Raw genomic sequence first — 18,301 nt, forward strand, 5'->3', positions numbered from 1 at the left:
GACCCCTTTATCCACCAGGCGACTACTCTTCACCTGTATGCTCTGCGACCCTCCACTCGTCCTCCAGGCAGCAACAACCCGTCTTTACCTCCCTCTGTATTCGGCCACCCCTCTGTTGCCAGCCCGTTGTTCTCAGTCCAAGCAAAACACACCACTTCCTTTATCATCCACTCGCCCTTCTCAGAGGCGGCCTCCTCACGTCCCTTGCTGCAGCTTTTTTCTCCTCTGGCAATTCTGTCTGCTCCCCCCCGCTGCTCTTCACCAGTTATCACCCAAGCGGCGCTCCCCACTTCTCTCTAGAATCCCCCCTTTTTCATGTACTAGGCCGCCTCCAAGCATCCGCACTTCGCCAACTTCCAGAAGCAGCGTCTTCTTCACGTGCTGGCCGTTGTTGGCAAAAATGTAAACAGCCACGTAGTTATGCTTTTTGGCCACATAAATAATGTAACTTATTATTTTATTTTCCTAAAGCCCCAACAATGGCTATATCACTCTTCATTTCACATTATGCTCAAGGCCACATCAATATTTTATGGTTCTCATGCTTCCACATCTTCCAACATAACTTTCCAGTGCCCACTGTATCCTTGGGGACGCGCACACACTTCCAATGGCCGAGCAACTGATATCATCCTCAGTGGACCTCTCACCGGACAGGCTTATACATGCTCACATCAAAACCATTTACTCTGTACACCTGACAACGCTCTCAAAAGCAAAACCTTCACACACGCCATGCACACGTATGTACACATTACCAACTCCTATTTTGTCCACACAACGCACTCGTACAGATTTTTCCGAGGGTTTTTGTTTTTGAAAATTTTTTTCCCAAAAAAAAATCATTTTTTCAAAAATTTCTTTTTTTGGGAGTAATGGTCTTGTTTTTTCTTGTCTATGGCTGTTTGAGCTTCCTCTGTACTATGATGCTTCCCTCCTTTTTAAAATACTCCATATCTCGAAATTGGAAATACCTATGTTTATAAGTAATTTTTGAAAACAAAGTATTTTATCGTACGATGAGAATTTTTTTATATCATACCGTATTTTCCTGTTCGGTATCGTATCGTACGAATTGTACAATATCATACCTGACAACTATGCTCCTGAGTCTTGGAAAGTTCCTGAATCCTATTCCAGATGGATACCAGAAGGTGTGATATCTTACCATAGTGCCTAAACGTGGATAGTGTGCACTGTGGGTGCCCTACTACGTGCAATGACACCTCATCAGAACCCAAGAATAGGTTCAGGTTCACGCATAAAGACACCAAGATTTCCCAGTAGGATCACTCCCATGAGTCATCCCAGTTTGGAGCAGGTGCCACAAAGAAGTGTCTAACCAGGCAGGTAAACCAGACCCCCCAAACCCCCAGGCCCCTCAGGCTGAGAGGACCTCTTTACCCACCGAACTTCTCACCTACCCAGAAATCCTTTACCATAGCTATCTTGTCCTTCCCAGCCTCCTACTCCTCTGCCAACCCTTCTTGGCTCTCCTCTACAAAATCATCCCCCCCCCCCCCCCCCCCCCCACACCTCCTGTCCCAGAACAGCACCTCTCCCCAGCATGGCTGGACCACCAATCCTTGAATATGAGATACACACTCCTAGTGGCACTTCCTGATCAAGAAGCTCCCACAGCCAATGTTCACAGAAAGCTTTGCATTTGTTTCCTGTACCAATCTGTCAGAACTAAGCCAGAGGACCTAGGCTCTTCAATTCTCTCCTTCCACTTGAATGCAAGGCCCAATTGTGCGTGGGATGCTCATTCAACAGAGGCCACCCTGTCTTCATTATTTTACTTGAGAATTACAGATCTCCAGCGGCTTTCATGACCCAAGGAACAAATGGAGCTGGATTGCCCTCCATTTGACAGGAGAGGTCAGGGCACCCACACAACGGCCTATTTTCTCCTCTTCTTCTACACAAGATTCTAAGTGGAGAGAGGAGTGTTGCCTCGCCTGGCCCTAGTTCCTGCCCGAATTCAGAGTGGTAGAAGCCTATGGCTATATCCCAGATGCAGGTGTGGGGCAAGGGAGGGGCTTCAACTTCTCCAAGAGAACATTTGGTATGTTGAGGCATCGATGTCATCTTACCGATGCGCTAAGTTCCCACGGAGTCAAAAAGTCCCCAGCGAGACCCAATGCCTTTCTTGGGTCAAAAAGGAAGCACAGCCCTGGTGCTGGTATTTAATTGCCTGTCTCAAGAGCCTCCAAAACAATGCGGGCTGTTTCCATTTACACACCAAGGAAAGGCTGGAAGGTGTCTGCTCTAGGACTCATTGGGGAGAGGTGAGGCTCTGGCATAGGCTGCTCTCCTGCCCTCTGGAGGTGTGCAACCTACATGCCAAATCTCCTCAAAGCTCTGCTGAATCTCAGGGTCCTTTAGGAGGATCTCTAAATTCTTGAACAAATCCTGCAGTTTTAAAGCTAGTGGCTCTAACACCTCCATCTTGTGTGTGTTGAAGGGGCTTTCAGTGGATTCCTAGAGGCACAGCAGTCCAATATCCGGGCTTCCATATCGGCATCAGCATTGCGGAGAAACAGCAGGTTCCTTCTCTTCTTGCAAGATGCTGTCTGCTCCTGGAACAGAGTGGTTAGCCTTGGTGGGCCAGGTATGGGTGGTGAACCATTTCATCCTGGAAACCATGTGATACATTACCAACTGCTAGACTTGTCTTCCAATCGTGTATCAGCAAGATTTAGCAGCTGATTCCCTTAGGCACCAAAGAATGGTAAGCCACCAGATTCAGAGCCAAGGACTTGTGGAACACCATTACTCTGTGCGTCTCCACCACAGGTGCTGCATCATCTGCCCAAGACACATAGCTACTAGCAACAGCCTTACTATGCAAGCTTGCATTGATTCCAGCTAGGAGGGGAGCCATGGAAGGATTTCCTACACAGTTGCATTGCAGATTGTACCTGCAGCAAAGATAGCCCATGGCTACCAGGTCACTTGTGGATCTTCATGTCACCCACCCTCCACAAACCCAGCTCCTCCTCTGCAAAGTTCGCTGCTGGCCTGCTGAGCTCACCCCCTCTTCCATGGAGCTCAGCAGACCATGAAAGGATTTCCTACCCACTTTCATTGCAAATTGCACCTCAAGCAAAGGTGGCCCATGGCTACCAGGTCACTTGTGGATGTTCGTGTCACCCACCCTCCACAAACCTGGCTCCTCTTCTGCAAAGTTCACCACTGGCCTGCTGAGCTCACTCCCCTCTTCCAGCTTCAACCACCTGTCTCAATGAGGAGAAACTTTGGAACACCTTGGAAAAAGTTCAAACCAGCCCTCTTCAAGCTCCCAGTACGTGTTGAGGAGGAGAGACTTGGTTAGGCCCCCCTCCACTCATCAGTTGGAATTGTGAACCCACATCATTTGGGGTGGATGTGATGCTGGCCCAGCCCAGTACCTCCAATCTTAGCTCTTCTCTCCCAGATTCTAGCAGATCAAGAGTGCCACAGGATAGAATTCCATCAGGGAGGCCAGGAATCGAATAGACTCCATTGACACTAAATTTCATCTAGATTGGCTGGAGTGCTTCCCTCATTCACCCAGCTTGATGGCCATCTTAACCCCCCGACCTCCCCATTTGGGTCTTGTGATTCTGTGATAAACCCCCCTAGTGATCTTCTCGATTGCACTTGTGGGCTAATTTGGAAATCAAACGACCACAAAGCAACAGCTCCCAACAAACACTTCAGTAAAGCAGACCAACTAGACACTGAAATCAAAAGGCAAGTCAAACACTCATTTGGCATAAGGTTGCAACTTGATACTTTACGTTATCCATGCTTATATCATCCAGTTATCCATGCTTATATCTTCAATTATACCGATTGATGCCTATATTCCTATACCAGCACTATTTTTATATCAAAGGAACAAGAAATTTTTCACTCACCTTTGTAATGTACAAAATTAAAATAAATCTATACTCTTGAAAAGGTTTTGATACCTGGAGGAGGGTATGCTCAAGTACACCCACACGGACTTCCATTTCTTGAAGCTCTACCTACAACACATGACAAAATGGTGTTAATGAATGCACCATAACCACTAAAAATTTTGATTTACTACAGATTCAAATGGGAGGTAGATGCAACAAACACTTCTTGGCTACTTATGGTCCATCTCATAACAAAGAAAGTGTAAGGACACTCATGGTATACTCCGTTCGGAGCCTAGCATAGTCAGAAGGTTTGCCTTCAATTTTTATAGCCAGCCCCTTACAGTAGAGGCTCATACCCCCCCCCCCCCAGGAATGCTCACATTAGTGTCCTTGCTTATGGTGGTAGAGGTGAGCACTTCCAGATATCTCGCTAACAGTAGTGTGCTTGCGTGTGGTGGTAGAGAAGAGCGCTTCCAGATATCTCCCTCAGTATGACAGGGATGTCCCATAGCCCCCCTGCTGTATCTGATTGTCATGGAGGCTATGAGCATCTATCTTCACTCCACCACGGGAGTTTCTGGTCTGCCTCTGCACAGGAAGGAGGAGATTTTGGACTATGAGTTGGCTGATAATATTGCTATGTTTCTGAAGGCCTCCTATTCATGTTTGTGCACTCTTTTAGGAGTGGTTTGGAGGAAATTTTCCTAGCAGCAAGGGCCCTAATGGCACAAATCCGTTGCATTTTAAATTAGTTTTCTTAGAGAGAGGATTGGAATGCAGAGGATGGTTTTACCGGCCTGATAGAGGCTACACCGCCAAATATCTTGGATGTCAAGTCGGGATTGACATTTCGTCTGCACGCTAAGTTTTTCTTGTGACAGCTTGGTTTATTGCTTCATGCTAGTGCTTTTACCTTGGATATAGTGGCGAGTTAAGGAGATTGGTCCGCAACTTTTTTTGGTCGAGACTGGATTCTTTGACACTCAGGACAGAGTTGCTTGGGATACTGTTATTCGTCCAAAGCAATGAGTATCAGACAAAGCATTGCTCTCTAAACTAGTAGTCAGAGGCTTCCTTCCTGGAACACAGCCTTGGAAGGACTTTTTCATGTATCATATCTCCAGATTAAGACATGGTCCCCTTCCTCCACCTGATCCAATATACCAAACACCTGAAGGGGTACTCTTGTCCAGGAAAAATCTCTCAGTCATGTGAGATGATGTACGTCATGGATTGTACCAGTGATCCAATCGTTGGGTGGATGCCATTTTCTGATACTTTTGAAAGTCTTCCAATCAACAAGTGTCACTGCACATTTCTTTTAACCTGGCCAGTGCATATATCCGTCGGCTGCACCCAAGGGTCTGCCAACATCATCTCAAAAAAGGTCGTTCCACAAAATGGACTGCCTGTCAAGCTCATCCTCTGATACAGGGGGCTGTGATGTAAAAAGGCTCTCATGTTGCCCCAAACTCTAATAATGGATGATACAAGCGGGGATGAGGGTACTCTATACTCTGCCTTAGAGAAGATGAAACGTGCACTATGCATCCAGTCTCCACTCTCTTCAGCTAGGGTGGAGATTGGCTAGATGTAACATGCAGGAGATTATGCTTGGCTCTATGCTTCATCCAGTGAGAGTAGTGGGTTGCTCAGGAAAGCGCCAGTATATTGACACTTCCCCTGCGATTGTGACTTAGGCTTCTTGGTGTTTATGGCTATATAGTAGCTGCCCCATTAGATAAATTCATTAGGGCCCTGTTGAGTGGGAGCGGATTGATGCTGCTAATTCCATGAAGATTCTGCCTTTCTTCAACTACACTGTACGTAATGCTAGGCTCCTCTTGAAGAGATCCAGGTTCCCACTCTTAGACCACATTGGAAGGGGTATGATACTACCCCTTTCATTCAAAAGACATTCTGGCACAGACTTTGGCATTCATACATGAGGAGCCATATCTCTCATTTCTTTTGGTTATTCTTACATGGTTGGCTTTCTATTAATCATTGGAGAGCTATCTTTGGTGTTGATCGAGCATGTCCCAGATGCACAGCAGCTTCAGAGACAGTACAACATTGCTTGTGGGGGTGCACAGCACCACAGAGGATCTGAGTTTCTATAGCCCCCAGCTCATGGGCAAATTGAGGAGAGGAAGAGTTTATGTTACATGGGCTGCTATTGATTGGCTTGCTCACTCTAGCCCACAGATTTTCTTCAAGGGCAGGGATTGTGCTCCTGTCATCTTGGTATGTAGAGGTGTGGCTCAGAGATGTGCACTTAAGGATATTCCTTTGTTGCGGTATACACTGCCTCTGCAGAGCATTGACACCACTTAAGGATATTCCTTTGTCATGGTATACTCTGCTTCTGCAGAGCATTGACACCACTTGGGAGATCATTGCCAGTATTACAGCCTGGCAGATTTGGAGAGGAGATGCATAGAGGCTTGTAGCTGTAAATTTGATACCATACACTCTCGGATGAGGATTTATTTTTTATTTTTCAGATTTTCAATGTAATTTTGTATTGATTCATTCATAGTTGATAGAAGCCTCTTTCTTGCGCAAAAATAAATAAAAAATAAAAAATCTCTTGATAAAAAGTTCTCATTTATTTAATAACAAAAGCAAAGTGATTACGGAGACCTTCAGATTACGAATGCCATTCTTCATCTCTACAAGAGGAGATACGTCCGAAATTCTGTTGCCTTTTTCCACTAATCTGTGCTGTAAAGTGCAACAGAACAATAATGATATTAATAAAAATTCAATTGCTATTTTAATATCATCAAATTCAGAGTTGCAAAGTTTTTTTTTTTTTTTTGGGGGGGGGGGGGGGGTGGGGGGGGGGGGGTGAATTTCCTTTAGCTACACACATGCACCCATGGGGTGGCGGCCCTCCCGCACCCCTCTTACAATAATGCAGCCACCCGCAGGCAGCATGAATTGAACTCAAGTCAACACCATAAAACTCCGATGCGCAAACCTATTGCGCTACATGCACTGGTCGCCTCTCACTCTCTCTCTCTCTCTCTCAGATAGCTATGTTTATGTTTTCTTTCTGTTTTATTTTCCATTCCATGATGAGATATGCCATGGACATTATTGTACCACTTTGGTCTCATAGGCCCATTGGGTCTTTAGTAGACGCTTAATATATCTTTCTTTCTTTATTTTCTCTCTCTCATCTTTTACAAAGCAATGTTCATAGGGAGAGAGATCATCTTTTACACATACCCTGAGTGAGGGCTACCTAGAGATGGGAGCCATGCATGAGCTGGTTACTTTCACTCGTATCCATTTTCACCATGATCTAGACCACATTTAGTAGGATCACCTCTCCCCCCATATTTCAGCCCTTGACCTCTCCCTCCCAATATCCACAATCACATCCCAATTTCATCCATCATTCATGACTCTGCCCATCCTACACGACATGCTCAGCAGCCAGTATATCGATGGGCTCCCAGCCTCAAATTGGGTGTAATGATGAAGCCAGAAGGCTACGCCTCCTATGTGAAAGACAACATGGATCGATCTCAGCATGTTAGATGAAAAAAAATCTTCTATAGCCCATGTTTCTTGCTCAAGAGTTATACCAGCTCTTCTTCAACAAGGATAACTCAGACGCATGGCACATTCTTGAGGAAAAAAGAACCCCCACACCCATCACAGATCCTAGCCCTTGGGAGGCCTATGCATGACTGCTCTATGATGTGCCGAATCAGCCTGTACTCCACATGCATCCAGCGACCCACAGTCTTTCCACTTCAAATCCACCAATGTCACTCCAGCACTAAAAAAGTTGCATAATGCGAGAGCAAAAGATCATGAAGATCTGTGCGTGGAACACTTTGACCACATGCAACATGTGCTTGCTCCCATCCTTGCAAATCTCTTCAATAGAGCTCTTTGTGAAGGCTTTCCACTATACTGGACCACATACAAAGCAAAAGACCCTATGGATTCGAATAACTATAAAACTATCATGATTGGCCACACAAAAGCCAAGCTCTATGGAGCTGCGTTATAGGCAGACATCAGGTTTATGGCTTATAGAGCATGACATCAAGCAAGCTTAGGAGGAATTTCTCCACCCTGGATCATTTCTTCACTCTTCGGGCCATCATAGAGGAGGCGAGATCACAAAAGCAACATGTATCCCTGTTGCTTTGTGGATTTTTGCAAGGCTTTTGATTTTGTCCCTAGATCCCGCTTATTAGGACGTTTGCAAGAGCTGCAGCTCCCACATGACATGATTTGGGGTGTGATGGGCCTATACGAAGTAGTGATTGGCTGAGTTCGTGCCCCACGTGGACTCTCTGGGGACATGAAATACTATTGGGGTCAACTCTCCAACTCCCTTTGGTCTATACATTGATGACATTGAGAACTTTGTGGATAGCTTTGGAGGCAGAGGCTCACCGCTCGCTTATGTATTGGTGCCCATATTGTTGTATGCAGATAACTATACATACATCATATACTACTATCATCATCTTGGTGCTTACTAGGATACATGCATGTGACATTTGAAGACTTGATAGATACATCATTTTTCAGACCCTGCATCCCTATTTCAGGACACTATGCAAGCTACAATCTAGCAGAAATCATTACAGATTTAAGCTTGGTGATGGAGCCTTTTAGGTCTTCACAAAGTTATGAGGACGGAACTTACATTAGGTAGGGAGGATGATGAAAACGAACTATAAAAGTTGTAAATATTAAAAGAAAAACTAGCCATGACCAAGCTTGTTAGTTAGTTTTTAAGTTTTGGATACCAAAATGTGAATATGGGCTAGATGTATAAAAGGCATTTCTCATAATGCAAAGACACAATCTCCCTTTGTTGATCTCACATTCAGCCGAGGGTTACAAAGACACAATCTCCCTTTGTTGATCTCACATTCAGCCGAGGGTTACAAAGACACTTGGATGCATTGGAGAGGTTTTGCAGGGAGAGATGCCTTACCATCAAGACCAAAGTCATGGTCTCTAACACATCCTATGATGTTGCATCATGGCTGTCCTTGTACAGCAATGCCTCTCTGGAGATTGTCAATAGGTAAGTATACCTCAGAGCAACATTTACAGGTCCTTGCTTTTGCATGCCTATGGCTACCACCACTGATCGACAAGCCAAGGGCTGCGCCTCCCTAGCCCGTCAAGAGAGGTAGTGTTTCCAATCCCACTTTCAAGGGCCTTGTTCTAAGTGTTGGTTTTTTAACACTTTGGTACGAACAACATCCATGTATGGTGCAACTTTTTGGGAACCATGGCTAGGGCAAGCTACTTGGAAGTGCATAGAGAGGCTACAGATTATGACGCTATCACGCATGATCAGAAGAAAGACGTCGGTGCCACATAAGGTTGTGCTAGCATAGTTTGGGATGGCACCACTTGCCTTAGATTCCCTCTTTCAAACCATGACCTACATCCAGCATGTAACACTCTTGATAGGGATTGCCTTTAAGGCTAGCACTGGAATCATCTATGCACTTACATCAAGAGAGGAAGAGGCAGCACGAGCGGGTAAGGTTGGTTGGACTGCCCTCCACATCATCAACACCATCACCATCATTATCATTGCTAGCACGATGGTACTTGGAGGTAGTCGACTGGTTTGATGCACATGACCTCCAGATGGACCGTATTGGCTGGGGGATATTTGACGCACTCAGTAGACTTACTATACAGATTTAGCCTGTTGCTCTAAAAACCTCGATTTGTTTAAGCCGAGGTTGAACCTCAAAGTAGAGGGGCGCTTAAAGGGTATTTCGGCTCTGCAAGAAGTTGTGTTTAGGATCGAAGAGGAGATATTAGACTTCACAACGAAACACAAAAGACAACTCATTGAGTATTCTTTATTATCCAATGAAGGTTTAATCGGCGTTAATCTTGATGAGTTTGTTGGAAAGTTTAGAAGGGCTTTAGTAAATCACAAAATCTGTAGTGAGGGTTTAGATTAGAATACTTTGTTCTAGGAGGTTTTGGTTGAGTCTCAAATGGCTCGTAATGAACGCATGGTGCTGGATCTAGCAAGGGCCTATTGCGGTTACGACCTATACTTTCCCGTCTTCCAAGACTTAAGGGGGTGTATTTTTTTACAGTACAGGAATATTCAATCTGCATGAGCGAGATCTCTACAGAAGTCTTTTGGTATTCAAAGTTGAGGGTGCTAATAAGCAGTGGTTGTCACTCAAAGAAATCCCTGATATCATAAAAGTAGCTACAGCCAACGTTATGTGTCATCATTCAGTAGCAACGAGGAAGCTGTGAAATGGTTCAACGTGTGGTGTTCAGGCCTTGGTGACATGGACGTGGACGACTACATTATACATTCTATGAAGAGTGCCAAGGAGCCATTCCAATTTATGCGAAAAGCGTTGCTTGTTTTGAAAGGGGGATGTTATGAGGCTGAGCCTGTCTTTATGGATGCAAGCTCTTCAGCCTATCAAAAATTGTCTTATCTCTTACAAGATATTAAATTACCTGATAGTACCAATTTGATGAAAAGTAGCACCCGGACCACACCATACCTGGACCACAAGCTAGTGCAGGAGCTCGTCCGAGAGGTGTGACACTCGACAGAGCCACGAAGTTATCCAGAGCTCGACGCACCAAACCCCACGGCCCTCGCCCACAGCCACACCACCACAGGAGGATCCGGGCCATCATCTCCCATCATCGCAGGACCACCTCGCACCGGCTCAGTTTTACCACCTTGAGAACCATGTCATAGCGGCCCATGATATGAGAGCTCTCTACTCATGTACCTAGGGTGATATGAGAGCTCTCTACTCATGTACCTCTCTACTCATGTACCTAGATCAGATTTTATAGCTCTAGATTTTTGTTATCTTTCTTTATTACTATTTTGTACCCATGATGATGTACCTCATGGATATGATGTTACCTTTTGGTCTCATAGGTCATTTTGGCCTTTTGAAGACGAATGCTGGGCACCACGCTCCTGTCTTAAGCATGAGGTACGGATTGGACAAATCACGAGGCACCAAGCACAACAGATTTCTCAACAGCTCACCCAACGCAAGAAACAAGAGTTCTACGCTCGGAAAGAGGATGAGTTATACCGACTTTTCTAAGGGCCGAACTACAAAGAGGCTTAGAGGAAACTCCGAGAACGTCGGCCTCCCATACCTATCACACCTGCCCAAACACATGGCACTCCTATGCACGCTCCCTCCATCATATCCCCCATCAGCCACCCCTACGCCCACCATCAGATCCCCGTCCCACCACCTCCACCTTCTTCACAAAGGGCATGGTCCTCAAGGCCATTCGTAGACTACGTAATGGGCGAGGGGAGCCCACAATCATGAGGGACTCACTGCTGAGTACATCTCGCATGCCGATGATAACCTGGCGCCCCTATTAGCCAACATGTTCAATAGAACCCTTTGTGAAGGATTTCCACCCTCTTGGTCCACCAACACCATCACCCCCATCCTCAAAGCAGGAGATCCACTTGATCCTAATAATTACAGGACGAACATGATTGGCCTCACATTGCCCAAACTCTATGGATCAGTGCTAGAGGCGCCGGGCGGAGCTCAGTTCATTTGCAGAGAGCCAAGGATATAGAGCCTAAGGACAGGCTGGCTTTCGGAGGAGCTACTCTACCCTTGACTACATCTTCACCCTCCATGCCATCATCGAGGAGGGTAGAGCACCACATCAAAGGATTTACTGCTTTTGATACTGTACCCCGGGCTTGCCTCCTACACCATCTACAGGAGATAGCAGTACCATCTGACATGGTTTGGAGCATCATCACCCTCTATGAGTCCGTTGGACGAGTGAGAGCCCCAGGAGGTACATCACAGGAGATTTCTAGCATTATTCGGGGTGAAACAGCGCTGCCCTCTATCACCCACTCTTTTCGGCCTCTACATTGATAAGATCTCGAGCTTCATTGACGGATTAGGCAGAGCTGGTCCCACACTGGCAGGCATATTGATCCCCATACTACTTTATGCACATGACCTCGTCCTCCTCTCAGACTCAGTCGAGGGGCTTCAGAGAGAGTTGGATGCCTTACAGAACTTTTGCACTCAGCAGGATCTCTCTGTTTAACTTTGGTAAAACCAAGGTAATGGTTTTCAATACCTCTCGCCCCTTCACATCCAGATTGAGCTTCACATATAGAGGGGATTATGTGGAGATTGTCTCATCCTATCTCTACCTTGGTGTCATTCTCAGTGGCCCATGCTTCACCATGCTTCCCGTAGCACATGACAGAGTGACACGGGGTTATGGAGCCTTGAGCTTACTTGAGCAGCAGTGCTTCCAGGCACATTTCCACGAGCCCAGGACGAAGGGCTTGCTTTTTGACACCCTCGTCACACCGGCCTTGATGTAGGGAGCAACCTTCTGGGGGCTAGATTTAATCGATGAGGATTGGCAACGAGTTGAGAGGCCCCAGGTCATGATGTTCTCCCTTATGATCCGTAACAAACCATCAGTCCCACACCAGATTATCTAGGTAGAGTTTGCTGCAGCCCAGATGGTAGTGGATGCACTCTTCTAGACAGTCACATACCTCCATCGCATTAGTCACATGGATCCCCACAGGTACTTGAGTTTTGCCCTGGAGTCCTCAAGACAGCTAGCACTTGAGGGCCACTCTGGAGTATGGTATGCACTAGTTTCCACTTGGTTCTCAGTATATGGGCTCCGCATGGACTGGCTACTCCGGCCATACTCATTAGCCCCATGCTTGATATTCTGGAGAGTGGTATACCATCTACTCGGAGCTGATACTACTCTCATGTTTCTATGTTCTTAGTATTTTCATGATGAGTTTCCATGGATAGTTTTGTATCACCCAAGTGAGATAGCTATGTTTATGTTTTCTTTCTTGTTAATTTCCCATTCCATGATGAGATATGCCATTGACATTATTGTATCACTTTGGTCTCATAGGCCCATTGGGTCTTTAGTAGACGCTTAATATATCTTTCTTTCTTTCTCTCTTATTTATTCTTTTTCGTCTGTTTACCAGTTCTTTTGACCATAGTCACAAGGAACGGGGGACGGTAACGGGGGACTGGGACGAGGACGGGACGGGGGACGGCCATAAGTAGGGAACGGGGATGGGGGAGGGAACAGCACTGAAAAAATACTTTTTTTAAAAGTTTTTCTACTCTACACTTATTCTACTTTGGAAGTACATCAAAATGAGCACAAATTTACATAAAATGGTAAGCTTTTGAGTCATATTAACACCGGATGGTGGCCGATTGTGGCCAGATAGCATGAGACGATTCTGGAGAAGGTTGGCACACTGCCAACCAGGCTACATGCATATGCGGTGAGTTATTATACACCTACTGCATATGGGCTGTAAATTTTGGGTCCGTTGCGGCGTGCAGTTTCACACCAGCCTATTTGGGGGAAGGTGCAGAGGGGGGCGTGAGCTCCTCTCTGCAGGGGGGGCCGTTTACGCTAAAGCCTAAACTCCATGCTTGTAGCCTTGTAGCCTTGTTCTTATATAGATATTAGATAGGCCAGAGAGAGGCAAGGGCAAGTGAGAGAGAGAGAGAGGCAAGGGCCAAGCCTCAAGGGCCAAGGCCCAAGGCCCCAAGGCTCAAGCCTAAAGGCCAAACCTCAAGGCAAGAGAGAGGCAAGGGCCAAGGCCCAAGGCCCAAGGCCCAAGCCTCAAGGCCCAAGCCTTAAAGGCTCAAGGCCTCCCCAAACGGCCAAGCCAAACGGCTAGAAACGGCCCCGCAAACGGCTAAAAACGGGCAAAAGAAACCACAGAATGGCTCCCTGCCGTCCCCCCACAGGGCCATCCCCCACAGCCGTCCCCGTTCCTACTGCTGTCCCCTTCACCGTCCCTTGTGAGGGACGCCTCCAGGGGGACGTCTGTCCGTCCCCTGCCGTCCCTGTCCCTGCGCCGTCCCGTTTCGCCGTCCCAGCGTTCCAAGCCTCCATCCCCACCGTCCCTTGTGACTGTGCTTTTGACACATAATCTTTGTAATCCCTAATGTCTCATAGACCTTATGGTCTTTTGAAGACGTTTAATATAACTTCCTTCATTTATTTCTCTCTCCCTCAGTGCACGCGTACGTGCATTTGTGTATGGAGACATGCACACACACACACGCGCGCACGCATACACACACACACACACACAAAAAAAAGATTTTCTACTTACTTTTACTTTATCAAGCTGTTCCAATGTGCATGATGAGTTTCCATGGACAGTTTTGTATCACCCCAATGAGATAGCTATGTTTATGTTTTCTTTCTGTTTTATTTTCCATTCCATGATGAGATATGCCATGGACATTATTGTATCACTTTGGTCTCATAGGCCCATTGGGTCTGTAGTAGACGCTATTATATCTTTCTTTCTTTTCTCTCTCTCTCTCTCTCTCAACGGAGGACATCACTTCGAGGATATAGATTGCCACATGGAATTGTGACAGTTCCTTGTGGACACACCCGGGGAGATTGGAGGAGGTGATGGAGGGCCGAGACATCATCATGATCTCACAGAGACGCATCAGAGCCCGGAGAGGGGACTACCATGAGTACAGGGCTATCAATGGGAGTCTGCATACAAGAGGACTAGACGACAGGGTACTTCCAGGGTACTTCCAGGGGGTCTGGAGGAGTAGCAATACTTGTGAGGAGTGGCTTACAACACTTGGTGAAGGTGGAGCAGGTGGGTGAGGAGGCTAGATACATGTGGATACGGATACAGCTCTCAGATACGAGGGCGGCTTTCTATTTTCCACCCAAAGGGTCCACATACGCACTTGCTAGACAGAGGACGACTCAGAGACAGGATGAGGACACAGATGATGCTGGTGAGATGGGGGAGTAGTTGGACATCAAATATGAGGAGGCGGTGGAGGAGAGTTCCTTGACGGAGCAGCCACCCTATTCGATCTTATCTGAGGACATCATTCATTTCTCACAACAGGGTGAAGTCTTCCTTGTGGGGGACTTCAATGCCCGAAACGAGAGCCGGCAGTGGGAGATTTTTGACTTTGCAGATCCTATACTACTAGATGCTCTTGATATGGATGCAGTCAGGTTGGGGAGAGTATCATCTGACCTAGGTGCTAACAACACAAGTTATGGATCACACCTACTGGCCTTGGGTGCAGCACACCAGCTCCTTATTTATAATGGTATGACGCGCTGGTCGGACTTTAGAGGGCTTACATGCTTCCAGAAGGGAGGAGCGGGTGGAGGCAGCACAATCGTTTATGCCATGGGGTCCATAGGAGGCATGGATCTTGTTCAGGACTTTCCCCCATGCACCATTTACATCTTGTGCTATCACTAGCAACCAGCCACACACCATTAGAACCACCCTCACGACCACCTCGCACCATCATCCATTTCACTAAAGAGTGGGAGGATATATACACAAACCATGTCTATGAGGGGATACTACATCTAGATCCATTAGCACCTCTATCGGCACTCACGGATGGACTTACGTCAATATTGCATTCAGCAACCATGGAGAGCTTCCCCCACACTACACATGGCATGGAGAGCACCTGTTCTAGGACTACGCCCCAGAACCGCTGGTATGATGATGAGTGCCGCCAGTTATGTAGACAGCTGAGAGTAGAGAGAGAGCTGGGCCAGATTACACTACGCTAGGCTGGACGACAGATGTCCACCCTCACTAGACGTAAGAGACGGGATGCAGATGTGGCTTGGCGCTAGCTCAGGGAGCCTTCCCCACCCACACCGATAGAGGACCCTGCTACATGGCATGCTTACCCAGAGAGACTATACCAGATCCCAGCCCAGCCACCTATCCCCCTCAGCCATCAGAGCAGCGCCCCACAGCCCCTACTTTCTTCACCAGCAAGATGGTCACTAGAGCTATACAGAGATTACAGCATGGGAGAGCCGCGGATCACACATGCCTCCAGGGAGAGCACGTTATATTGCAACAGAGACTCTGTCACCTTTCATTGCCTGGCTCTTTAATAGAGCTCTAGCAGAGGGTTTGCCTCAGACATGGACTATGCATACTGTAGTGCCTTTACATAAGGCTGGGGACCGTATGGACCCAGCCAACTACAGGACTATCATGGTTGGTCATACATTGGCCAAATTATATGGGGCAGTATTGGAGGCAGAGCTTAGTCACTATGCAGAGGCCCACAGTCTCCGAGCCCCTGAACAGGCAGGTTTTCGACGAGGGTTCTCCACCATTGACCATGTCTTCACTCTCAGGATACTGATTGAGCAGGCCAGGAGCTGGGGCAGGCGCTTACATTGCTGCTTTGTGGATTTCCGCAAAGCGTTCGATACGGTTCCTCGAGAGCGGCTCTTTCAGAGACTCATGACACTGGGAGTACCTACAGAGATGATGATGGGAATTTATGCTCTTTATGAGCATGTGGCAGCCAAGCTCAGATGCCCAGGAGGTATGTCTGCAGACTTTGCTAGCACCATTGGTGTGAAGCAAGGATGCCCACTATCTCCCACCCTCTTCGGGCTATACATTGACGAGGTAGCAGACTATATTCAGTGAGGAGGTGGAGTCGGCGGGCAGATCTTGGACACACAGGTACATATTATGCTATATGCTGATGACATTATCCTGATTTCAGAGACACAGGAGGGACTACAGTAGCATCTAGGGGCTCTAGAGCTTTTCTGCAGGGACCCGTTGATCTGGCGGCCATCTTGCATATCATTACAACTGGCACTGACATGTATGACATATTACACCCCCCCCTCACCACAAGATGGAGCTGACTAGGAGCATGTCTGCATTGAGCATCGTTGTATCACCCTAGCATATAGTTGTGCATTCACCCCACTAGTGCTCCATCCTTATATATGTACATACATCCTGACCTCATAGTAGCAGTTTTCTTTCAGTTTTCTTCCAGTTGTTGTATTGTGCACTGAGCACCCTCTGATACTCAGAGATACCACATACATTGTACATGGTTTTGTCTCGTAGGCCAGTTTTTTTGGCCTGAGAGAGACGTTAATACAATCTTTCTTTCTTTCTTTCTTTCTTTCTTTCATTGAGGAGGGGAGAGCTCACGGGAAATGGATATACTGTTGCTTTGTGGATTTCCGCAAAGCTTTTGATACCGTCCCACGGGCCAGACTGATGAGGAGACTACATGATATGGGAGTGCCAGCAGAGATGCTGTGGGGGATCATTACACTCTATGAGTCAGTCACACAGGCAGAGTACGGGCTCCGGGAGGTGACTCAGAGATCATACACAGCACCATCGGGGTGAAGCAAGGCTGCCCCTTGTCTCCTACTCTATTTGGTCTATACATTGACGAGATCTCGGATTACATAGACAGACAGGGAGGACCAGGAGCACATTTGGCAGGAGTCCTGATACCGATCCTCTTGTATGCAGATGATATTGTTCTTATTTTTGATTCACCAGAGGGACTGCAGAGGCATTTGGATGCATTACGTGCGAGGACCGGGACCTTACTGTGAACCTTGGAAAGACCAAGGTCATGATCTTTAACACCTCCTCATAGTGGATAAGTAGATCTGCAGTACAGTTTACATACAGTGGAGAGCCTGTGGAATATGTTACCTTGTATGTATACCTTGGGATCACTTTTGCTGGACCTCAGTTCTCGATGCGGAAGGCGGCCGACGCTAGATTGATGAGGGGATATGCAGCCCTTGGCTCGCTAGAGAGGCAATGCTCACAGATATAGTTTCAGGAGCCGAGGACGAAGCTTTGGCTATTTGATACTCTAGTTCCACCTGCACTACTGTATGGTGCCCCCATCTGGGGTCCTAGCTTATACCATAGGAGGAGACATAGGAGAGAGCCGGCCGAGACAAATATAGAGGAGGTATATGATGGGTGGAAGCCGATGGAGAGGCTCCTAGTGGCGGTGACGTCACGCATGATTAGGAGTAAACCATCAGTGCCACATGAGATTGTGCGGGCAAAGATAAGCGCCCCACCGATAGTGACAGAGGCTCTATTCCAGACAGTGACATACTGGCATAGGCTATGGGAGCTTCCACTTGATAGATACCACTGGCTAGCCCTGGAGTCCTCGAGACAATTGACACTTGAGGGAGATACAGAGTGCTGGTATGCACAGGTAGGCACTTGGTTTGGCATGCACGGTATGCAAATGGAGGCACTCCCCCCCTTCCAGTACAGCATAGAGGCCCCGTCATTTGCTCTCAGCCGCATAGAGCGGAACACGGTTATCAGGAAGGACATTGTCAGACTGGGGATACTCAGAGGACACGGAGTTCACCTAGTCATCCACTAGGGACAAAGATGGCCTTCTACAGAGATCACCTCTTATGCCTAACAGAGGATGGGTTCATCATCCATCCACGCTACATGGACATACACCTATCCTTTGGGATGAGATGTGCGATCGGCCAGA

The 18,301-nt window shown here is 47.1% G+C and overlaps 1 protein-coding gene across 7 annotated transcripts in view; it reads right to left on the reverse strand.

The window, feature by feature from the left end:
- The window catches only part of LOC147631292 (intraflagellar transport protein 57-like), a 133,641-nt gene that overhangs the window by 8,819 nt on the left and 106,521 nt on the right, over nucleotides 1-18,301 (reverse strand). For all 7 annotated transcript variants that reach the window (XM_086809665.1, XM_086809666.1, XM_086809662.1 and 4 more), the window contains 2 exons: nucleotides 6,540-6,620; nucleotides 3,960-4,016 (listed from right to left, as the gene is read on the reverse strand). In XM_086809665.1, coding sequence (XP_086665791.1) covers nucleotides 3,960-4,016; nucleotides 6,540-6,620 — 138 coding nt within the window. The remainder of the gene's footprint in view (nucleotides 1-3,959; nucleotides 4,017-6,539; nucleotides 6,621-18,301) is intronic.

The sequence above is a fragment of the Cibotium barometz genome, chromosome 15, assembly GCF_041138505.1.
Source record: "Cibotium barometz isolate CiBa-2024 chromosome 15, ASM4113850v1, whole genome shotgun sequence".
In the NCBI taxonomy this organism is placed as follows: Eukaryota; Viridiplantae; Streptophyta; class Polypodiopsida; order Cyatheales; family Cibotiaceae; genus Cibotium; species Cibotium barometz.